This window comes from Anthonomus grandis, chromosome 6 (genome assembly GCF_022605725.1).
Source record: "Anthonomus grandis grandis chromosome 6, icAntGran1.3, whole genome shotgun sequence".
Classification (NCBI taxonomy): domain Eukaryota; kingdom Metazoa; phylum Arthropoda; class Insecta; order Coleoptera; family Curculionidae; genus Anthonomus; species Anthonomus grandis.
In genome coordinates this window covers 19,537,242-19,563,407 of record NC_065551.1, presented here as the reverse complement: position 1 = coordinate 19,563,407, position 26,166 = coordinate 19,537,242, and the positions used below count along the sequence as shown (strand labels likewise).

At 33.1% G+C, this 26,166-nt stretch overlaps 1 protein-coding gene across 1 annotated transcript in view; it reads left to right on the top strand.

Moving 5' to 3' along the window:
* Positions 1-26,166, top strand: part of LOC126737000 (alpha-N-acetylgalactosaminidase) — a 48,618-nt gene that overhangs the window by 22,188 nt on the left and 264 nt on the right. Inside the window, exons 5-7 of the mRNA XM_050441662.1 lie at positions 18,395-18,592; positions 18,650-18,814; positions 26,093-26,165. Of these exons, the coding sequence (XP_050297619.1) occupies positions 18,395-18,592; positions 18,650-18,814; positions 26,093-26,165 (436 nt within the window). The remainder of the gene's footprint in view (positions 1-18,394; positions 18,593-18,649; positions 18,815-26,092; position 26,166) is intronic.

Genomic DNA, 26,166 nt, shown 5'->3' with positions numbered 1-26,166 from the left:
ATGGAAGGGCGTATCAAAGGTGCGATTCAAAAAGGGCAAAATAAACTGTTCTAGAAGTAGACAGGCCTTAGAAATTGATCTTAACGCAAAACAAGCGGAACTTAATTTTCTTGATAAAGAGTCAATATGTGTGTCCCATTTTAACGAGTTGTCAACAGTTAGCCCAAAAAACTTTACAGAATCAACTTCGTCAATTGTTGCGTTACCAAGTACAAAAAATTGCAAGGTATTTTTATAGGACAACATTTTAGTTTTGGAAACGTTGAGTAAACAATGTCCTGGAAAAAGTTGATGCTACCAACTGCATGAAAGTGCCAAGAAATAACTGTCAATAGTTTTAACTGCCTGGATAGACGAAAAAATTACTTCAATTACTTCAAAATTACCTCAAATGCCTGGAAAGTTGACTTTACTTAATTGGAACTCAAGTGACTATTCCAGACAGTTAAAACTTTAGAAAATTATTATTATTCAGACTCAAAAAAGAAGTATCTGGATCCCTCCTTTAACAAAAATGTATTATACGAAATGTATAGTAAGGTATTAGTATTGGAACAGAACTTGGAACTGGCTAAATCACCTACATATCCGAAGATTTTTAACGAAGAATGAAATTTAGGATTTTACCATTATTAGGATTAGGACCCAAAAAAAGGTCTATGTCGTACAAAACCTGTGTAAGTAAAAATCAATTGGAAGAAAAGCAGCAAAGTCATCTGCTAGCAAAAAGTCAAGCACGACAGGAGAAAAGAAACGATAAGCAAGGCGCCCAGGACGCAGTAGCAGGTCAACATTTTGTAAGCTGTAATTATGATCTTCAGCAAGTTTTATTAGCTCAAACTGATCCGACAAATAATGCCCTATTTTGTAAACAGCATTTTAAGTCCTTTAATGTTATTGACGGCAAAAGAGGAAATTGTAAAATTACAACATGTTTATACAGATGTTTCCAGTCTCTTCCTGCAGAAATTTCGCATATTTCGTGCTTTAGTTGTGGCAGTCAAAATCTAAATAAATTTGGTTAACTGCAGTACAAGATTTATCTAATTTGCATATCATTGATGTAAAGTTTATGGTTGTCGGTCATAGTGAAATGGAATGTGATTCTATGTGTTCAGCAATAACAACACAGCAGCAACGAGTGCGAAATTGGACAGCGGACTGGAAGACAATTGCTCGTAGTGCAAGAAGAAAATGCTATATTAGACATAGATTAAATATCATACGTGGATAGTAACATGACCATTCGCAAAGAGAACTTAAAGGGTGAATCAGTAAGCTAGCAAAAAAATCTGTTGGCTTTACTTTTCTAAAGAAAATATATTCGTTATAAAGTTTAAAGACTCATTCAAGGATGAAGAGTTTAAATTGAGTGTATCAGTTGAATGCTGTGTGTGGTTAATAAAATAAACACACTACTTACATTTAGCTTATAATAAATTAAAAATTTGCTGCCTAGCGCTTTCAGCCGTCTTAAGCCCTGATGATCATCAGGGATTAAGACATTGTCAAAGCAACGACACTATGTAAAAAATTGCTTTGACTATGTCTTAAGCCCTGATGATCGCCTACGGCCGAAAGCGCTAGGCAGCAATTTTTTAATTTATTATACGCTGAATACAAGTACTTTGTTTTATTTATTAAAAATTTAAAAGCCTTGATTGTATAAAATGAGCAAGAAGCAAGGGTACTCAGTAGAACTCAAGTCTTTATATGCGTCTGTCTTAACAATATCAAAAGAAAAGTATGACGTTTTGAATTCCCTATTTAAAGAAGCTCCTTCATCAATTGGAATAGAATACAAACTATTTTATACAATATATTTTATGGAAATTTAAGAAAACCTAAAAAAATGAAAAAAATAATTGCAAGGGAACTGAAAGTGATTAAATTGAAAGAAGTCGTCCATTTTTTCAAAGAGACCTAGATTTAGTAATCTAAAGGGACACAAAGTCTCAGACTCAAAAGTATTTATTAATTCTAACAATAGGTTACACGTGTTTCGCTCATATTAAAAGCATCATCAGGCCTTAAAAATCGACAACAAACAGGACATGCTTTACGGTCACATTATACACACACACAAAAATGATTTTAGTGATTAGCTGATTTAAATTTAAATAGTTTCTTTTGTTTGCTAATACTAATAAATTACTTTGAATACTTCCTTAAAATTGTCTTATTCACAACTAAATAACATGTTTATTTATAAACCAAAAATTTTTTTTTTGGAAAAAACCGTTTAATTCCCATAAAACATTGCATTTTCCACAACAAAATAAAATGTTAACCAATAATATAGAAAAAATAATAATCGATACCACGATATAATACCATCCTTAGGGCATTAAAATAACTATTTACTATCACTCAAACCATTAGAATCCATCCGAAGATGAATGATTAAAGTTACCATAAAAATGGTGCCTAACCGAGCATTACAGAAATTCATATCTGAATGACTATAACAATGGTTCCTTTAGCATCAAAAATGTTAGTTTAAGAAAAACTTTTAATAATCCTATTTTTTCACCAAAACTGAGTACTTAAAAGCACATTTAGTCCAAGCTGGCCAACCTTGTCCAAGAAGTTAATAACATTTCCGCAATTTTCAATTCGCTGAACCTCACCAGCTTCTCCACCTACTTAAATCTCTTACATAAGAATATTAATGCATATGATTTCACCCACTGTTAATCATAATTACGATTAAGAAACAATTAATTATATCTGCCATTGTTTCGTGTATAATCTGTCGATCTTGTTTCATGCCACAAGCCAATTTTATAATATATTTTTAATAAGGTGTTTGCTTTGTGTATGAAGGTGCTAGTTTTACATAACTTTAAGATGAAATTATCCTAATTATTTATTTAAATAGTGTTGATTTTATAGTTTATAAAGTAATCAATAATAAGGAGATAAATAATTGTTTCCAGTCACGACATGTAACATTTTTTAAAAATGGGTCGCACAATTTAAAAAATGGAAATTCATAAGCGTAAAGATAATCATCTGTATGGCATTGAACGTACAAATTTCCATATTATGTACGTTATGCTCAATATTATACGATTAAAGTAACAATGGCGGTGAAAACTGCCTTTCGTATAGAATATGTCTAATTTACTATGACAAATTTTTAAAATTTGGACAACAATGCTGCTCTAAATAATTTGGAAGTATCATTTTTATATTGTTTTAAAAAATATCGCAAATCACCCATATTGGCGGATCAATAGGAAATTATTTACATATATAAATATGGCATTCAATAAGTACCCAATGAGGAACACACCCACTTTATGGTGTACGAACATGCAAGATGTTAGTAGAAAGTTATATCTTTTATACCAGTTTTATTACATAAAATTTAAATATTAAACCATATTTATTTTTGCTTTATTTACCATCACTTCCTCTCTTATCAACATGATTATCTATAAAAATTAGGTAGGTCAGGTTTCTTTTCTTCAGCTGTTTACCAAAAAAGGCAATTTTGTGTAATCTCATGGACATGTTTATGAGTTTTTATCGTTCAAAAGCTTTAAGTGCATATAAGAGGTAATTTGGTTACATTTCACCCGCATTACTGCGTCAGAAAACTTTTACTTAATAAAGGAAGGAAATAGCGTGAATCAATGCCTGATGAAAAGCTTTTTGTTGTTTTCGATTAGACCGGATGGATTTTTAATTAAAAATTGACTAAACCGTTTTTTTGTTCATGGGTATTGTATAATAGAGAATCAGAAATTTGTATTTAAAAGTATTTGCCATATGGTGGATTTTTAGCCAATGGCTAATGTGTCAGTGGTACGATGAGTATTTCTTTTTTTTTAATTTCTTTATTCATTCATTAAAATAATACATCTATAAGCTATAAATCAAATGTATATTATACACAAAGGAGCATAGATCTGTGTGTGTATAATAATATCTAATTACTTTAATATATATATGATTTTTACAATATAACAAATTTTAATAACCTATTTTTTTCACAAAATGTGTTATTTTGATGATTATAATACAATAGAACAATCAATAAATATGTTTATATATTACATACAATATTAATAACGATCAACCAATATGTTTAATTTTTTTTAAATTTTTTTATAAGGAGCAATTTTTAGTTCATTTGGCAATATATTAAAAATCTTTGGCACTGTATATTAAAGGCTTCTTTGACATTTTGTAAGTCTTGCATTTGGGACTACTGCCATGTTTACTTGCCGTGTTAAGAGTCCATAATTTAAGTTTAGGTATATTCTTGTTTTTGAGATAAACCTAACTATAGACTTAATATAAATATGCTTTACTGTCAACACTTCTGCATTTTTAAATAAGATTGAAGAGTACATCTTAGTTATTACTTAAAAATACTTACTAAGGATCATTCTTATTTTTATTATGAATGATCCTTAGTAAGTATTTTTAAGTAATAATTAATAGCTCTAACACATATTGACAACAAGCCCCCCATGCCAAAATGCAATAGTTCAGTATATACTAAACAGCAGTAGAATACACCATTTGTAGAATTTTTAACTTCATAAACTTGCGCAACTAATAAAACTTGTACATTAATTTTTTTTATTTTGTTTGATGTATACTGAACATGTGCCTGCCATTAAAGTCCAGTATCACTCCAAGGTACTTGGATTCATCAACAGAAACAATTTCAAGTTGACATGGGCACTGACCAGTATCTTGGCATTCATACTGATGAATTTTTAACTTTGTGACTTGGGATGAACTTGTCTTGCCAGTTGAAGTTCAGGAAGACTGACTTTCTGGCATTTAGTATTAGACAGTACTGATTAAACCAGCCTTTTATATGTTTAAGTGCAGCTTCGGCCTTTATTTTTGCTTCAAGCCAAGTCTTGCCTGTAACAATCAGTGCTGTGTCATCAGCAAAATACACTAACTGTCTCTATTCCTCTTTAATTATCCCAAATAACCCATTTATATAAATTGTAAATAGTACAGGGCCAAGCATTGTCCAATGTGGCACACCCTATTCGACCTACTTGTATATGCTCATTGAATTGTTGATTTTAACGCTTTGAGTTCTATTTCCTAGGTAAGACTGAAAAAGTTTCAGTACAATTCCATGTACACCAATTTGCTCTAATTTTTCAAGAAGAATATGGTGTGTCACAGTGTCAAACGGTTTCCCTAGATCAAGAAATGCTCCAATACATTTACCTCCCTACACAAAATTTTGGTTTATATAATTTGTTAAATAATTAATTTTACATGCAACCGCATCCTCACTGCTAAAATTCTGTTTAAGCCCAAATTGTTGGTCTAATATTATTCTATTTACATTTAGATATTCATTCAGCCTAAGTTTAATGCACTTCTATCACTTTTGAGAGGCTGCTAGTTAGTACTATAGGTCGATAGTTATTTAAGACCTCTTTCATTCCTGACTTATGTATAGGAGTATACCATCATTACCTGGAGCTGCCCTATTTTTTAGCGATTTTATTTGAAGTATAAATTCATTTTTCTTGATAGATTTGAGGTACATAGATTTTTTCATATTGTTTTTATTTCATTTAAATTTAATTTGTTTTGTATTTTTTATTTCTTTGGCCATATTTTTACCTACATTACTAAAATAATAATTACAAGCATCTGCCACCTCTTTACTATTAAAGTTCTGCCCTCGTTATCAATCAGCTTGTAGCTGTTTTGAAGGTTTTTTTCCTTTTCATTGGTTGCCTCATTTATGATTTTCCGTGTTTGTTTAATGTTTTCCTTTGATAATTCAATTTTTCCAGAATAATAATTATTTTTGTTAGTTTCATTAGGTTACTAAGCCGACCTCTGTATATTTTGAAGTTTTTAAATGCTTCCTCTGTTTTTTGAATTGTGTTTATTTTCTTTAGTTTATCGTGTTGCCTAATAGAAGTCAAAAGTCCCTGTCTTATTTATGGTTTTAATTATCTTTTCTTACTCTTAATATATTTTTCTTCTGTCGCAAAGTGAATGTTGTTTTTAATTTTATTCACTAAAAGATTAGCATAATGATCCACATCTATACATTGCAAAACATCCAATCAATTTTCCTCTTTAATAAACAAGCTAAGTTTTTTTTATAGTTTAACCTTTTGGTAACATGATTGTTAGGTAAGTCTGACGATTTTAAATTAATATTTAATAGGATAGGAAAATGGCCAGAAATTCCACTGTACACAACTCTCGAGCCACTGTACATACAGCAGTGTTCTCTGCATGTCTTATAGTGGTCAATGCATGACGGTTGTTGGCCATTTTGTGCTCTTGTAGGTTTATTTATAACACAGATTTATTTACCCAACTCCATTTAACACATTTAAATATTGTACTACTTCAATTTTATTTGTTTGGATTATATTAATGTTTATATCTCCTAAAGAAATTTCAATATAAAAAAACTTTGTGATGCATTTTACAAATAGGTCACCTAACTGAGATATAAAGTTATTTTTATCTAATTACGCATGCCGATAGTGCCCTATTAACCCTACATTTTTGCTATTTTTATTATGGCTCTAACAAATATTGCATTTCTTACAGTAATTATTTTACATTCCCTAAGTATATTATTCTTAACATATAGAAAGAAGACATCATATTTGTTTATGGTACTTTCGTTATATAAGAGATCATGTCCTGGAATTTGAATGTTTTCGACATTCGAAGTTTTTATTTGAATGGCCTTCGCTGTTTCGTTCAACCTAGTGTACGCAATGCCCCCAAACGAAACAATGAATAGGAGAGAAAGAGAGAAGAAAAATATTTATTGCAAATATCATAAAGTGTACATATGTGTACATACAACAGGTGTTATTCGCAGGGTGCTTTTTCCATTAAACCTCACCGCAACAAACAAAATATACTATTTTATACCATATTCTACAATTTGTAACACTAACAATTACTATAAACACATGAAAATACAATATGCCAGGTATCAAAAACACAGCATACAATATAGGGTGGCCATTTGAAAACAAAACAGAGCCTATTTTGGGTCCCTCAGAACATTTGCGACAAAATGCTCGGACCCGTCAATTTTTGATTCAAGGGGAAACCATTTTTTTGCTAGTTTCGCCCCCCTGAGGGCAAAGCCCTAGCGGGAGTGATAAGGGCCCCCAAAATTTTAAATGGAACGGGGGGTCGAGTGATACCTTATTTTGAAGGTATTTTTATTTGGATTATAACCCTAAAGTTTTAAATCGTTACTATTTGCCTAGTCGATACAGGGGCTAATAAAAGTTACAAAAACATGTCAACATTTTTTATGAAAAAAAATGCTTGTAAATTTAGCAGTTAAATAAATACAAAAAATTTTGTTCTCCTACATTGTGAACCGTACTTTCTGTTGTTTTTTTTTAATACCCGTAGGTATCTATGCCAATTCTGCAAGCGAACTCTTGGTTATTGTTGAGACTGTTATTATAGCAACATTTTGAAGTTTAATAGTGGTTGTCAATTACTGCTGTCAGATCATAGTGTGTCAAACAAATAGCTCTTTAAAGTTAGTTAGTTACAACATTGAGTGTGATAATGGTTTATTTACTTGCTGAAAGAGTTGAAATAAATTCTCTTTTCTTTGCGAACAATGAAAATGCTAATAGAACTGCCCAGCTCTTTAACACACTACAACACCCTAATCGATAGGTCCATCGCAAATACATTTTTGAATTGGTTCAAAAATTTAGGGAAACTGGGTCTGTGGCTAATAAAAATCGCGAAATGGATAATCCAGTGGTGAATGAAGCTTCAGAAGTAGCTATTTTAGGCCATATTGTGCAGGATCCTACACTGAGCACAAGGTAGTTATCAACCGTGTCTGGTATTAAGAGAAGCAGCATTCAGAAGATATTAAAAAAAAACAAGTTTCATCCGTACAAAATGCATCTCGTACAACAACTAAACGAAGACGATTTTGATAGGCGAGTACAATTTTGTGAAACTATATCTGAACAAGCCGCCAATGATCCAAACTTTCTATTTAATGTATGTTTTTCTGACGAATGCTCCTTTTTCCTAAACGGTACTGTGAATCGTCACAACTGTCGCTATAGGGCTGATTCAAATCCCAGAATATTTCGTGAGGTGCATACACAACATCCTGAAAAATTAAATGTTTGGGCTGGCATTTTTGATAAACATATCGTAGGCCCCTTTTTTTTACCTGGCAATTTAACAGGAAAGATGTACCTGGAGTTATTAGAAAATACAGTTCATCCAGCATTAGTGGAGATAAGAGATAGGAGAAATAACAACGAGTACTTGGAAAATCGTCTAGTATTTCAGCAAGATGGGGCGCCAGCCCACTATGCTGCAAGGGTTCGTCAATATTTGGACCAAACGTTTCCAGGACAATGGATTGGAAGAAGAGGAGCTATTGAATGGCCTCCTCGTTCCCCGGACTTAAGCCAGTTAAATTTTTTTTAAGGGGCCATTTAAAAACTAAAATTTATGGTAGTCAGCCAACATCGCTAGACCATTTGCGACAAAGAATAATTGATGAATGTCGTCAAATCACCCCAGAAATTTTGCAAAATGTACGGGAAAGGTTTGAACAAAACCTGTATTATTGTATGGAGGTCGAAGGCCAATATTTTGGACATTTACTTGATTGATTTTATCTTTAAGCCCTTTATTTAAAATTATACTTTTTAACATTTTTTTGTAACTTTTATTAGCCCCTGTATCGACTAGGCAAATAGTAACGATTTAAAACTTTAGGGTTATAATCCACATAAAAATACCTTCAAAATAAGGTATCACTCGACCCCCCGTTCCATTTAAAATTTTGGGGGCCCTTGTCACCCCCGCCAGGGCTTTGCCCTCAGGGGGGCGAAACTAGCAAAAAAATGTTTCCCCCTTGAATCAAAAATTGACGGGTCCAAGGATTTTTTCGCAAATGTTCTGAGGGACCCAAAATAGGCTCTGTTTCGTTTTCAAATGGCCACCCTGTATATGGGACATATCAAAATAAAAAATCAATTTAAAACCGACTCAGCATTATTAATATTCAGAATAATAAAATAAAATGAGTAAAATGTTTCCCTAGTCTGATCCAATGATCAAATATGCATTTGACAAAACATCATGTGTTCCAAACCATAAAGAAATTCTCTCCAAATCATCATTAATAAGGTAGAAATTAAGTATCATCAGCGTAGAGATGAACAGAGCAAGAGCATACCTGAGAAGGGAGATCAGAGGTATATAATACAAATAGAAGAAATCCAAGAATACTTCCATGTTGTACATAATTTAGAATATTATAAGAATTGGCTCTAGTTCCATCCCTATCGACAATATGCCTTCTCCCTGCCAAATATCCTGCTTGCCACTTGCTTCAGAGGAGAAACCAAAGTTGTGCAATTTGGCAATCAGCAGGTCACGATTTACTAGGTCAACAGTTTTACTTTAGTCGAGGAGAACAAGACAGGAAACCATGATTCTACTTATGTCAGAACTGACTTTACTGAGAGCTGTTGCAATGCCATGGCCTATCCTAAAGCATGACTGAACATGTGATAGCATATGTTTAGGCCCCATGCACTCGAGAATCATCTCAAAAACAAGAATTTCGTAAATTTTTCAAGAACTAGCAAAATACTTATAGGTCTAAGTTTATGCAATGATGAAATATTAGCTGCCTTAGGAAGAGGTTGTACAATGGCAGTTTTCTAAATTATATGTTATGGAATTACTCATGGAATATCATAAACAATCAACAAGCAATTTCTACACTTGGAAGAGAAGGGGTATTCCTGAAAAGGTTACTACAACTTGAAATACGAACATCGCAAACGACTTTAAAAATTTCTTTGTGAACTCAGTAATCAAACTAACAGAAAACTTCCCCTAATCTCCCGTTTTCAGGTCCCTAAAAACACACGTATGACATGCTAGACAGTCAGTCTTACTGATAACGAAGTGCTTGACATTATCAAATCTGCCTCCATCAAAAAGTCTTGTGGTGTTAACATTGCTTGTTCTTTATTGTCAAAGTGTATTGCTGGTATCCTTTCTGCTTTAAACTATCTTATTAACTTATCATTTCAATATAGGTATTTTCCAAAAAAACTATCATAATACCGCTTTATAAGAAGAGCGAGGCCTCTCTTGTTAAAAATTACAGACCTATTGCTTTGTTATCTGTATTTTTTAAAGGTTTTAAAAAGTCATTTAAAAAACGGCTTGTAGCCTTTCTGGATGCTTCTAATATTTTGCTTTATCACTACTATGGATTCAGAGTCGGTCTTTTTACATCAGATGCCATATTATCCCTAATCACCAGAATTTTAAGTCTTGAGTCCAAAGTGAAGTCTGTTGAAATCTTTTTTGACTCTACCAAAGCTTTTGACACAATAAATACCACACAGTGCTATTAAATAGAGTGGCTCATTATGGTGTCAGAGGCACTGTTGGAATGGCTGAAAACATATTTGTCTGGTAGGATTCGGACAGTGAAGCTGAAGGATGGCGGTCAGACTGCTCTCTCTGATTGGGCAGTGTTCTGGGACCCATCCTCTTCCTACTATTCATAAATGATTTGCCTCTTTTTGTTGAAGACTGCTATGTAAGCCTTTTTGCAAACGACCCCTCAGCCATAGTGGCTAGTCAAGACTATGAAAAAGTCTATTCACTGGCCAGCAAATGCATAGCTCAAATTTCATCCTGGTGTCAGAAAAATGGTCTTTGCTTCACCACAATTCGAGCCACTAGGGATAGGAGCTAACTTCTGAGAGATAGTTCTTACAACTTAATCCAGTCCAACTTCATAATTTATAGAAATTATTCTTGACAGCCATTTGTCTTGGTATCACCAGGTAGTCAGTGTGCAGCAGGTTCTTTCGAAGCCATTTTGCCATTTTGAAGTTGAGAGATTCTAGTGATTTCTTCATCTCAAAAACATTTTACTATGCTGCAGTTCATTTAATCCTTTCCCATGGTTTGACTGCTTGGGAGAATTCTTACTTAAGAGAGCACTAACATGTCAAAAACGCATTATTCGGTCGACGTTTAGACTTCCATTTAGGACGTCTTATCGTGATACGTTTAAAAAAGAAAATATTCCAACCTTGTGAAGTTTTTATAAGCTCTCGTAATCTTGTAACATAATTAGTACTAGAATATAACATTTAGTTGAACTTCTAGAATATAGTACTAGAAATGCAAATAAAATGTTATATTCTTTTTGCCAGACTGTCGCCTATACGGGATGGACCTTTCGATACGTTTCCATACATTTATAATGAATTGCCTGGAAATGTTGGAACTATTAAACATTGCCAGTATTTAAAAGAGCTTTAAAGTCTATGTTGTCATACTACCCTTTCTACTCTTTGTCCGAATTTTACGATTGTAGTTTTAATTAATTCACTTACTAAAACAGATCCTTTATTAATAACCCTTAAGAAAAAAAAAACATAAAATTTAATTAACATACTATTATTTAATAAGTATATATTAATATAATAAATCACAATCAAATATGTCACCAATAAAACATAAATATTAACTGAAACATTCTCAAAACATACACCACACTATTCAAACCTTCCTAGAACGTTGATGGGATATTTTATTAAAATTTATTATTATTTTAGAAATCTATAACAGATCAATTGCTTGTTAAAAAAACGATTATAAAGTGAAAAGCTATAAGTCAACACATGTGACAGCATATATCAAAAACTGGTCTATAAGCTAAAGAAAAACGACTTAAAAAAGAAAAGCGAATTCTTAACCATATAAGTACAAAGATGCGGAATTCGTAAAAATATTCACGATTACACAGTACATTAGTTAACTCGCCGAAGCGGTTGGTTTTCACCATTAGTAAGTTGGATCGCTCTTATAAAGGATTGTACGTTACAAAAACCCGATTCATTTCAGTTAAATAAACGTTCCTTTTCTTGAATAAAAGCGCCATTTATTTGTTACAAGGTAATCTTGTTTCAACACTTGTGCCCGCCTTAAGGTATTCTATATTAACGATTTTCTTTCTCCAACTTCCTTGTATGACCGTAACGAGACCTTTTTCGGTTATTTCTTTAAGAAATTATGTTGGATTTAAACAATACTGATGCAAACTAACAAGTTGTTTATTTACCAAATTTCCTTATTAAATTTTTTCGCCTTTATTACTGTGAGACATCTTTGGAATTGTTGAAGAACATTCAAGGGACATAATCAAGGACCTGAAGAAACGTTCGTATAAGTATGAAAGAGTTTTATGTTTTTTTTTATGACTCCTTCCAATATAACCAAATTTTAAATTCAATTTATTTTTACATTAATTTACTTTTGGGTCAAAAAGGCAATTTTTTAAATTTGATCGATTTACTGGATAAGCGGTCATGGGATTTTTGCCAACGGCGACGCATGGACTTTCGAATAAAGAAGAGTATTTATATATATTTGAGTTTATAAAAAATCAGACGAAATTATCCCTATTTGTGACAATTTGACTTAAAGACTTAAACGGAGAAGCGAATATTAGCAAAAAATTGAGTAAAATACTGATTTTTTCAGTTTTTCTTTTATGTATCCTTATGTCATATTAAAATTTTCTGTGATCCTCCTAAGTTTTTAGTTATTTAAATTTTATTATAAAAATTTAGAGAATTAAAATTATTATTGGGCAGCGAGTAAATTAAATCTTGAGGGTTTTAAACTTATTTGACACTGTTGTGTTGCCACAATTTATAGAAATATGCCTGATACTACAATTTATCTATTTGAACGTGCAAATTGCAAAGCGATTAATAAATATTTTGCATCCTTTGATTGGGACTAGGTTTTACGTCAGGATATATTGGTGACAGATTTTATTAGCAAATATCCCTTGTGATTAGTAAGTTTGTGCCAAATAAGTAGCAGAGAATGCTGAATACATGCCGAATAAGAAGCATCCAGCAAGATACAGTTGGGAACTCAAAAACAAGATTGGAATTAAATATGGTTCATCAATAATATAAAAAATTTGGTCTACAAGATGACTACAATGATTATTCTGCTGTTAGGCTAGAGACGAAGTACCTTATAGATTTATGGTACCTAATGTTTGTCACAAACGGAGCAAGTAATACCCGAAAATATAAAATAATTTTGGACTTACGATAACGGTCTACGCAAGGTTAAAGGCATAACAAAGTCAGTGGAATATAAAAGAATAAGTAGGACTCCTGAAACTCATTAGATGTAAATAAAGGTTCAGGGTTTGGTGGAGTTTCAACTTTATTTAATAAGAGTTGTTCTACTGTGTTGGTTAGACCTCTTCAGCTCACTGATAGCTCAACGGATATTGAAAACTATAGGGGTCTCCTTTCTTTCCATTTTTTTCAAAATTCTGGAGTCAATCTTGATTGATGATATTTTTAATATCTTTAGATTTCTTCTAAACAACGTAAAACTATTTTTCAATCTTCATAAGTATTATATGCAGTTGCTTGAAAAAGATGATGATGAATATGCAGCAGGAAAGACAGAGAATTTTACACCAAATGTAATAGAAATGAAAATAGTTAAAGAATTCGGTAAAGAAACAAATTTTCTGTCCCTGCAAAATAAAAAAATACTAAATCCAAAAAGTGTACTAAGCATTGATGAAGAATTAGTTAAACATATAAAAGATGAAAACATTTTATTAAAAGCTGCTTTACTGTTAAGAAAATGAATTATGCAAATTGAAAAAGAAATTACCTAAAAGAATATTAGCAAAAGATTTACTAACAGGAGAAACAGCAGTGTCTGAAAATATCCAGTGTACATAATGGAAAGGTTAAAATGTTGACACATATTATTCTAGGAGTAGTTTTAAAAAGCTTGACCAGCAGTCTAACCTATCTAGAAACAGAACCTACGTACACTTCACTTGAAAAATAAAATGTGTGCACTGAAACAATAAAAAAATCTCCACATCTCTGCACTAGTGTTGCTTACGATAATTTCGATCGGTTCGTGGAAACAAAAAGTAGCAAGCATACGCTTCATGATACTGTCGGGATCATATATCAATATTTTGATTTGGATATTCCCGACGAATCGAATGTTGTGCAATCGTCAGTCCACAAAGCTGAATATGTACAACTTGTTAATCTTATACAATTCAATTGATACGGTTTGGATGTTTAGCTATGCTGTACAGCTACCAAATATCTCTAACAATGCTGACAGCGAATATTAGATGTTAATAAAATACGAATATAAAATACTGACTTTTACACTTATTTTTTTTATACCTAATCTTGAAACAAACTAATAAAATATAGTTTGATTAAATTAATTACTATTAAAAAAACTTTATTTGAAGTATTAATTATAAAACTTATCATTTCAGCATTTAAGCCTAATAAAATTCAATATATATGTACAACTTTATATTAAATCCTTTGGTGTGTACTGAGTTTGTTGACGAGTATAAAAATTTGAAATTAATATTTAAGTATATTTTAAAAACTTTTTTTATTATTATTGACAAGAATTTAAACCTTTAGACTTAGATCATTTCTTTGCCAAGAATTGAAATTCAAGAGAAATTTGAGCGATCGCAGCAGCTTGGGCGAGTTTTATTCCTTTTATATTTTAGCGTTTTTCCGGTTTGTTAGGTGTAAATTAAATTAATCGAAAAAAGTCAACTCATTTATTTACACACTTGCACTATGATCACTCACAACTACTAGAAATATTAATTTTTACTGTATTTATTTACAACTATTTAAATCTCACGCCAATATTCCGAACTTTAATTCACTGAACTGATAACTATCGGCGATACGGCACCTTATATACTCGGCAGAACGCTGTTCCGAAAGATTTTCGCCAACCTTAGAACGACGGAAGGAATTAGCTAGTTTCTCGGTGTTTACAATATCGTGACACTGCCCCCTCCCTAAGCTCATTTCGTCCTGAAATGATTCCAAAGAAAGTCCAAAGGTAGATGTCGATAACGGCAGAAGGTTCCCGTCTTGCAATTGGACCTCTTGTAGAAGTAACAATCATCGATTTGTCCAGAGAACGACATTGGGGAGTATAAGAGCACACCAGAATCTGCATACCTGTAGACCTGAAGACCACTTCTGCGACATGCTGCGAACAATTATCCAGTCCAGTTTATCAAATCCGCATGCGAGTTTGGGAATTGCTTCGCTTCTCAGATCCTCGGCAAGCAACTCCTCCTTTAGAGAACACAAAGCGTCCCACTAGGTCCTTACAGGTTGGCTTCTGGTATGACACCTCTTTGGTAACCAGGTAGAAGATATTTTTAACAGTCTCTTCATCGGTTATCTTGACTACTTTCCCGACTTTGGGGTTAGACCGAGGCAACTCTTGAGTGTTTCCAAACTTTCTACGGATAACTTCAGCTATTCCTCCAGACATTTGTAACTTCTTCCTTGCCCTCCACCCATGAGAGAATCTGCTTTATCAGTAACGAAGATTATTCCAGATTCCTTCTTTTAATTTCATTTTCAAATTGAAATTGTTGTGCAAAATCTTTTCTTCCAAAATGGCATAATCCTCTCTTACTATGGCAGAATTTTCTGGCAATTCTTTTTTAAACCTTCTTTCATCTTTGTAGAATTTTCCAACGATTTGGCTTCCAGGTTGGTAGAATTTTCTAATAACTTCGCTTACAGACTTTACAAGCAACAAATCTCAACAAATCCCGCAATATTTCGAACTTTACTTCACTGAACTGATAACTATCGGCGATGCGGCTCCTTATATACACGGCAGAACGCTGTTCCAGAAATTTTTCGCCAACTTTCGAGACGTCGTGCGATATGCCACCTGTATAGTTTTGGAATGACGAAGAATCAGCTGGTTTCTGTAAGTGAATGAATCTGTATTTAAATATTGTGTCTTTTATCTGCTGACGATGTATAATTCTTTTTTTAAGACTATTTAGTTGAGTGTGATAAAGACTGTTCCTTAGTACAACAGGGCATTGAGAATTTTAATAAATGGTACAACGAAAACTTTCTAAATATAAAGTTATCGCATTTCGTCATAAGTAAGTTATAATAATAAATATAACAATGTATTAAGCAAGTGTGCCTTAAAATATGTTGCTACAGTGAATTATCTAAGTGGAATTTTTGACCAGCAATTGACTTTTAAGGCCTATACAGATAACATTACAATAAAAGGTTTTGAAATGTCAAAAGTAAAAAGTCAAAAATCATTTATTGTTTTAAATACTAGAAATATAGCATAGACACGTCACGATTGCTATACAAAGCAATACATATGGTAAATGTATAAGTATTCCTTATTAGGAATTTATCAAAATATATGAACATACTTATAATGAAAATAAAATAACATATAAAACAATAAATATTAAAAAGTTCTAACACTGATAAAATTACACAAGTTAACATATATTTGGTATGCAGTATACACTCATAACATTTAGGAAGGTTTAAAATTCTCCAACCTTATAAAAAACATCGCCGAAGAGCAGTGTTTTAACTTTAGTTTTAAAATTTACTAGTGATTTTGCCAATTTTACTTCTGTAGGTAACAAATTAAAAAGTGCCTAGAATACAAAGAAGATTTTTTATAAAATTGGTGAGTATGCTTAGTAAGTAAGTTATGCTAGATTTTATTAGAAGGCATTGTAAAGTTACATTAGGGCCGTCAAATGATTATATACTAGGTTGGCTCGCACTTTTTAAGAAACAATTGTACCTAGTCTTTCATTTATAATATACACATTGACCGTGTGGAAAAAGTTGAGGATAAGTTCTGCAAATTTTTTGAAACTTGTAAAAAAAAATTGTGAAAATTTTGAAACTTTATAAACCTATTTAGGTTCCTGTATAAAACAGTCACTTACTTATATTAGACGTCAGTTAATCGGTCTGCAAACATTACAAAGACAAAGAAACAATGCATCATTTTTCTCTTTAAATTGTTAAATGGTGAAATCCATAGCTCCTTTGTTTTTCGTAGGGTTTTATTGAGAATCCCAACTAGAGCTACACGACAAAGAATTCTCTTTCATGAACGGAAGCTCTGGGCCGAATTGTGGGTTTAGAGGAGTAACAGGCCAACTAGTTAAATTGTATAACGTGCACTTAGGTAATTCTGACTGGTTCATCTAAGAGTCTTTTACTGGTTTTAAAAATAAGATTTTAAAGAACTACTCTGTTTATTTTATTTTTTTATGTTTGGTATGGGGATATTTCTCTTTTGTTGTTAGTATCTTTAAATGTAATTAACTGATAGTATTTGTAAACTGTAAATAACTAAATAAATAATTTTATCTTTAGGGCATTGGAAATGAATTTTCAGCAGTGGTACTCCCGACAAATGATATGATTTTTTCAATAAATCCACGTCTTTTCCTATGTCTATCCAGGCATTGATTGTTCTTAAATGTCTTGGTCACTTTTATTCTTATTTTTATTTTATTAAAAAGAAGAATTTCATTTTACTTCCGGAATTTGATAATATTTTTTCATAAATTTCCTTCATGTCATTTCCTACATGTATATCGCGCCACTGATATTAATTTTTTAAAGTTTTTCACGCACCTGAAATAATTTCTTATTTTATTTCAGGCATTTTTCAGAGATTAATTTTTTTAGAATAATTTTTATCATATTGATTTATTTTTTAATATATTAAAACTTTTAACTGACTTCATCCCAAAAAAAAAACACTTTTAAAACAAATTTTTAAATCAGACACACAACTTTTAAATTGTAGTTTATAGATCAAACTTTTACTGCTGATTCCTAAGAATACTGATATAATTATGAAATATAACACTTAAAATCAATTTTTAGGAAACCAACCGACATTTAAAATTTCGTTTTCAGGTCAAACTTTACATAAGTTGCTATGTGATGTTTGCGGAGGATAAATTAACCTCTGAACTCTATTTTAGGACCACAAACACACTTTTTGTTAATTAAAACTGTCCTATTTTCTAAATCGCTCATCTAATTAAATATTTCATTTTAAGCAATATTAAAGCTCCATACACGTGCTTCCACAAATTTATTATTATTTACATCCGCGTTAACATGACCGTGACAATCAACACCTAACATCAGCAGATTTTTTATAGCTCCTATTAAACAAAGAGGTCAACATTCTTAATCTCGCTAGACGTTTTAGGAACATAGGTTAATAATTAATTTTTTATCTTTTTGGCCTTTAAGCAGTTTCTAGGAACGCCATTAAATATTCAGTAGAGAATATTTTTATAATTTTATGCATTCCTGAGTAACGTGTGTAGATATTCATAGGGACTGACTAATATAAAAAAAAACATAATTACTACCCAAGTTAAATGACAATGCCCTGAATAATGCATAATTATACAAATGTAAACTGATATGTTAATTTTTTGCAGTTGATTATTGGAAATTTCGGTCTGAGCTATGAGCAAAGCAAAACCCAAATGGCCATATGGGCTATATTAGCCGCACCTTTATTGATGTCCGTGGACTTAAGAACGATCAGGCCAGAGTACAAAGCCATACTGCAAAATAGGAAAATAATTGCCGTGGATCAGGATCCTTTGGGGATACAAGGGCGGCGCATATACAAGGTAGAATTAAAGATTCCAAATTAAAGTTCAATATTTTAAGTTTTCTTTTTGTTCTAGCATAAAGGTATTGAAATATGGTCAAGACCAATAACCCCACTGTTCCAAAACTACTTCTCTTATGCGATTGCTTTTGTAAATCGACGGACAGATGGCACACCGTCCGATGTTGCGGTCACATTGAAGGAATTGGGGCTTACAGCACCTACTGGATATAGAGTGGAGGTAAGCACACTTTTAATATTAAATATACAAAAACAAACTTAACATATATCAAAGAAATTATCCATTTTCCCAAAGATATACTGACCAAGACTTGTGAATTTTTTGTGGGTTACAGGTGACAAGTCTTTGTTATTGTTATGACATGACGTGCTCGTCTAGCGATGCCCTTTTAGAGGAAATATGTAATCATTAAAAATGTATAATACTGTAAATATTCAGTTTTAATTTATGTATGCCGATGGTACTATAATCCAACTACATATTTCAACTGTTGAAATATGTTGACTTTGCTGTAATAGTGATTCCTGGGAAGGGATTAAAACAGTAGCTGAAAAGAAATGAAAATATACAGCACAATGCCTATCCATACCGGGTGGTGCGTCGCCGAGCGGAACATAGGAAATCCCATGTAAATTTTGAGGGGCTCAATTATTGGCTTCCCTGTACATTTTAATATAATTGACCCCCTTAAAATTTACATGGGATTTCGTAAGGGAAATATGCTCCGCTCGGCGACGCACCACAGGGTATATCTATAATACCTAGGTACTAAAGAACAACATACCACCATAAGAAGGCATTGTTATCCAAAAAAAATTTAATAAAATATTAATGCAGTAGAGGAAAAATTAATAAATGCTCCCAAAGTCCTATTTAACAGATGTTTAGAGACCAGACAAATCCCAACTTCATGGAACAATGCCATAATCATAATCATGCATAAGACCCGCTTCAAAAATTACCGTCCAATCAGTTTCCTCTCCCACATGTACAAGTTATTTATGAATATAGTAACAAGGCGATTAACTCCGAAATTAGATTTCTCCCAACCTAGAGAACAAGCAGGTTTAAGATCTGGTTATGGTACAAACGACCACTTACTAGTTATTAAAACTCTCATAAAAAAAAACATTAGGGTACAACAAACCATTGGTTTTAATATTTATGAAATGCGAGAAAGCGTTCAATTCAGTGAACCAAAACAAAATATTTGATGCACTAACTGATTGCAGAGTCGACTACAAATTGAGAATGTAACATCTTATAAAAATATTTAGGCCACGAACTGGGAATAAACCGAGATAACCAAACCTGTGAAATTAAGTGAGGCATAACCGATAAAGGTAGTATTTGAAAACAATATACCGATGTTTAAAAAGAAAAGTATGCTGTAGAAACTTCAACACTCACTAAAGAGAGTTCTGAAAAAATTAGAGTGAGTCAGCGAGTCATGAAGAGGTCTATGGTGGGAATAACACTAGAGATAAAGTTCTAAATGTAATTATTAGAACTAGAACAGGGATGAAGGTACTTTAGGTGATTCGGGACTTTGTTTGAGAGCTACGTACAGGCGCCGAAAAGTCAAAATAGACACGTTATTTGAGAGCGAACTAGTGGACTATATAAATCAATAGAAGCAGATAGAATAGAATCAATAGAGTTGAATTGATGAATAATAATATGAATAATGAATTTTGATTAATGAATATGTGACTCCTATACAACAAAATCATCACCAACACAAACTCGCACCACGCATAAATGTCATGTGCTTAAATATAAGATCAAATGACACGCTATAGCATACGTCTTTGTGTATTTTGACACATTTCATGTTCATTGTAAGTCTTTAACGGGCCACACACGATACTACACGTAGGACAAGTCGTACTACGAAATTGAACAATAGATTGATGCTATTTTTGGCCACATATGGATACGATCTGCCGTACAACCAGTTTGAATACAAGTTAATATATTTCAATAAATTCCGCCCAAAATCTTTCATTATTCATATTTATCTACCAATTTAACTAGGCAATACGTAAAACGTGCCCAAACAATTAAACAAAAATGAAATTGTTGCGATTGTTGGAACCGAGCACACAAATGGTCAGATTTGTCGCATGTACTGCCGCGTTGTACGACAGATTTTTAGCCAAGCTATACTTCCATACAACACGATCTAGTCGAACAGCACGTCGAACTACAACCCCACTAATGATCCAACAGTCGTTCCAACGGTCTAATCGACTTGAATTGTACAACATGTACGATAAATTGTACCGTGTGTGGTCCGTTTTACTGACGTTTAATAATGTGGTATTAATGTATATGTATGTACATTATTGTGATGAGTGTGTGTGCCACCGCTCGCACCAATTTTATTCAACATATACCAAGCGGATATTCCAAAAAGCACACGCTATTCGCGAGTCGCATTATTCGCGGACGACACTCGTGTCTTTGCGAGCTGTAAAAATTTAGTCCAGATATCAGCGTACATGCAGAGTCATCTAGATAAAATTATATAGAGTGGGCAAACAACTGGGAAATCAAAATAAATAGTAAGAAAACAGAGGCCATTCTAATAACAAAAAAGTATGACAGCAACATCCCAAATTTGGTTGAAAGGTGAGATAAAGTACCTAGGAGTATATTTCGACAAAAAGAATAACTTCAAAACGCACGTTATAAAGCAAATTAATTCATGCAACGGAACCATTTATGCGCTCTACTCCTTTCTCTGCAGGAGCAGTAAGCTCTATTTGACTAATAAATTAATGGTCTATAAACAGGTTCTACGTCCTTAACTACTTTACGCCTCAAACATTTTCTGGAATACCACGAAGAAGAACATCAGGAAGCTTCAGGTGTTTCAGAATAAGTGTTTGAGGATGTTCACAAATGCACCCTTCTTCGTAAGGAATGTTGATCTGCACTCTGACTGCAAACCTGATACAATACAAGAATACATAGTTAAAAAAAACATTCCAAGTTCAAGGAAAAAGTCAGAAGTGTGGACAACTCCCTAATAGGAGAATTTCTCCTGAGACCAAGAGAACCGGCCATGGAAAGGCGTAATGTGATATTAGTCGCCAAATTCAAATATACTGACTAAAACAGTTCTTTTAGTTTAGCCCGACTCACTCAGGCTTTGTTTTCTCTGCGAGGAGTGGGGCTCGGGCTCTGGCTCCGCCCAAAGATAACTGGCAACCTTTCCGCGAAGCCTAATTACTCTTTCCTATCCTGAAATAGGTTAAAAATCCTTAAATCCAACCTTAGCACCCAGATGCTACAGAGAAAAGTAGTATAGGAGCTCAAAGTACCATAGCACGCAGTTGCAACTGAGAAGACCGGCAAGAGCAATAACAGCTAGTTCGGAAGAAACCAGTGTAACAAAGGAGTGTGTGTGCCTGTGTATTGGTGGTGATTTTGGGCGGGAATATGTAAGTGTACAATCTTGTTTTGTACATAGCAAGCGCGATTCTCATGTTGTTATAAGCGGTATTCTAATGATTTCCATAGTGAATGTTAACCTGAAAGAATGTGTTTTTCGACCTTACGACGCCTGTAGCTCTTAAATTAATTCTATATATAAATCATCGTGATTAGATCGGAATGCGAAAAGATTTTACTGAATACAAGCCCTCTCCACTAGCAAATTAAACCATGTAAATGATCATAAGTACCAGAACTTCTTGACTAATTAACTGAACGTTGGAAAATAATGATGCCATGCAGACTTATGCAGAATTAACCTCTTTGCTGCAAAACTTATAATGACCAGATTCTGTCGAAAATGCGATTTTAGGGATGTCATCTGGATCCATCTCGATTTGGTAAACCATTAGCGAGATCCAAAGTTGTAAAAATTTGACCTAAAGAGAAATACCGGGAGTTGTCATTTAAATGTCTATTTTTATTTAAATGTCTATAGTCTGAACCGTAACGTGGAACCTATAATTTTTAAGGTTCATCGATAGTATTCTGTGATGAACACAGTCGAGGGCTTTTGACAGATCAAAAATACTGCTGATAAGATTTATAAAGGTAGAAGCTTTAACGTAACAGTAAAGAAGCTTGGACTTATAATATCAGTACATATTCCATTAAATTCCCAGCAATAAAGGTTTGAGAACCCACTCCTGATGATGAATGCTGATGACCTCATGCCAGCTGATACAACTAATAGCAGTCAACTGTTAAATCAAGTAGAGACTGAGTATTTAAGATTTTCCAGTAGTGCTCTATGGTGAATACCGTTGAACGCCTTTGACGGATCAAAAAATACTACTGGTAAGATTTGGATTTAACTTAGCAGTGAAGAAGCTTGGACTTATAATATTGTCATATACTCCATTAAATTCTGAGCAATAAAGTTTTAAGAACCCACCCCCGATGCCTTCCTGAATGTTAATGACCTCATGTCAGATAAAACCAATAGTAGTTAACTGTTCCAAGTAGGGACTGAGTATTTTAGATTTGCCGGCAGAACTCTCTAGTAAACACAGTCGAAGGTACTTGACAAATCCCAAAAAATACTGCTGGCAAGGTTTATCGAGATAGAAGTTTTAGCATAACATTGCAGAAATTTGGACTATATGATGTATATTCCAGTTAATTAAGTCTACATGCCTGATGTCTGCCTATATGCTGATGGCATCATTTCACCTGATATAACCATAGTAGTCAACTGCTGATCAGTGATCGCTTCCTTGTCTGATTATCATAATAACCAACAAGAAGGGACTGAGTATTTAAGATTTGCCAGTAGTACTTTATAATACATACAGTCGAATGCTTTTGACAGATAATAAAATACTGCTGGTAAGGTTTATGGAGCTTAACTGCAAGATTTAACTTGCAGTGAAGAATTAGGGGCAGAAGAAATGGCAGATTGTGCCTGTGAGGACTATTTTTTTTACAGAATTACCCAAGCTACATTTTCCTATTTAAGTGAATTTGACACTTAAAGTTCACAGAGCCCTTTTTCAATATAATACCAAGTGCACAACAAATATTTTTAAGTTTATCACAAACTATGAACAGCACTTAAGGAGGTTTTTGGCTTTGCATTCCAGATTCATATTTTGATAAATCTTAAATAGAAATCTTGTTCTGCAGCATCTTGTTGAGCAAAGTAATTTATTCGTGGAAGGTAAGAATTATTTAATTCAACCTGAATTAATGATTCCATTAAAATAGAGCTGCTTCCTGAGGCATATTAAAATAGTATACCCGTTGATTGAATAATAGTACATAATAGTTGAAAACTATTATTCAATCAACGGTATACCTGTCCTGCACTATGAAAATTAGGCTGAAAAACTAATATGTTATATCGGATATACAGGGTGTTCATTTAAAAACTTCCCACCACGGATTCATTGAAGACCACTGTTTAAAAAAAAAACGTCGAAATACGTCAAAAGGTTTGTCCAGGGGAACAACTTTCTAACCTAAAATTACTTCACCCCCTTTCGCCCTCTGCCCCCCAGGGTCATCCCCTTAAAAATTTTAAATAGGGTATCGAGTAATTGCTTGTTTTTAAAGGACTTTCGATGCCTTTTATTTTGACGTTTGATTTTTTTAAATCGGTCGATTCGTTTTTGAGAAAAGTGGAAAAATCTTTGTTGATCTTAATTTGTTCAGAAAGAAAACAAAAACATGAAAATATCAGTTTTTCAATAAGTGTTCAAAATGTTGCCGTTAGGGTTTGCCAAATCCACAATTCGTTTATAATTTAAAACGGAAACTACCAACATAAACAGTAATTCCGAAGATAAGACGTGGAAAAAACTAAATAACAACCTGAATTTTTTTCCGCATTCTTTTCATCAACACAGATATCCTGGACGAACTGTATTTATTGTTATACCTGCTTAGTTATTTATAGTTGCCAAGGAAAACAAAGAAGTTATTTTGCCGTCAGTTACATTTGTGACAGTCTTGGAATAGTGTAAATTCATTTGTTGAATTGAAGATTTTCCTTCCAAAATGGTTTACACACTGAACCGAAAGAGTGGAAATTATTTTAATTTATGGTGCCCAAAATCAATGTGCTCGGCAAACTGCCGTCAAGTTTAACGCCAGACATCCGGAGAAGATAACTTCGCATAGGTATTTTTTGGACCTTGTTACTAAGTTTACTGAAACTGGATCTGTTGCAAATAAAAAACGTGATCATCGGCGAATTTTGGATGAAGCCGCTCAAGTTGAAGTTTTGGGTCATTTTGGAATAAATCCTAATACTTCATTACGCAAAAATGTTGCTGCCACTGGTATTTCATTAGGATCTGTTCACACAGTTACCAAACCTCATAAATTTCATCCATTCAAAATGAAAATATTGTAAGAGTTAACCGAAGACGATTTCGACAGGCGAGTTGAGTTTTGTGAAAAAATGACTAAAGCGGTTAATGATAATACTATTCATGTAAAGAATATCTGCTTCAGCGATGAATGCACATTTTATCTAAATGGATTTGTTAATAAGCATAACTGTAGATATTGGAGCAATGAAAATCCCCATGCATTTGTAGAAGGGCATACCCAGTACCCTCAAAAAATTAATGTATGGGCAGGCATTTTAGGAAATAAAGCGATTGGGCCATTATTTATTAACGGAAATTTAAATGAAGACATTTATTTGGATATGTTGAAAAATACCATCAATCCGCTTACCACTGAATCCATTGAAAACCAAATCAATGATGATGGAAACCTTATACTTGACGAGGCTGAAATATATTTCCAGCAAGACAGCGCTCCTCCTCACTATGTCCTTCCCGTTCGGCAATGGCTAGACGATGAGTTTCCAGATAAATGGATAGGGCGAAGGGGCCCTATAGAATGGCCTGCTCCTCCTGATATAACGCCGTTAGACTTTTTTCTATGGGGTCATTTGAAATCTATTGTATTTACTCCCCAACCTGAAAGTTTGGATGAACTTCGTCGACGCATCATCGACAGCTGCCATGATATCCCACAACATGTTTTTGAAAATGTCCGTAAGGAATTTGAACATCGCCTTTATCATTGTTTGGCCAGAAACGGGCAACATTTTAAACACTTATTGAAATAAAACTGATATTTTCATGTTTTTGTTTTCTATCTGAACAAATTAAGATAAACAAAGATTTTTCTAATTTTCTCGAAAACGAATCGACCGATTTAAAAAAAACAAACGTCAAAATAAAAGACTTCGAAAGACCTTTTAAATAAGCTATTACTCGATATCCCTTGCCATTTAAAATTGTTAAGGGGATGACCCTGGGGGGCAGAGGGTGAAAGGAGGTTAAGTAATTTTAGGTTAGAAAGTTGTCCCCCTTGACAAACCTTTTGACATATTTCGGCGTTTTTTTTTAAACAGTGGTTTTCGATAAATCCGTGTTGGGAAAATTTTCAAATGAACACCCTGTATAATATAAAATGCATACTGTAAAACTGTGGTTGTTACTATTAAATAAATGTTAAATATATTATATTTTTTAGGACCTTTATGAAGACGTTGACTACGGCGTCCTATCCCCGCAAACTAAGATTAAAGTCAAAGTAAATCCCTCAGG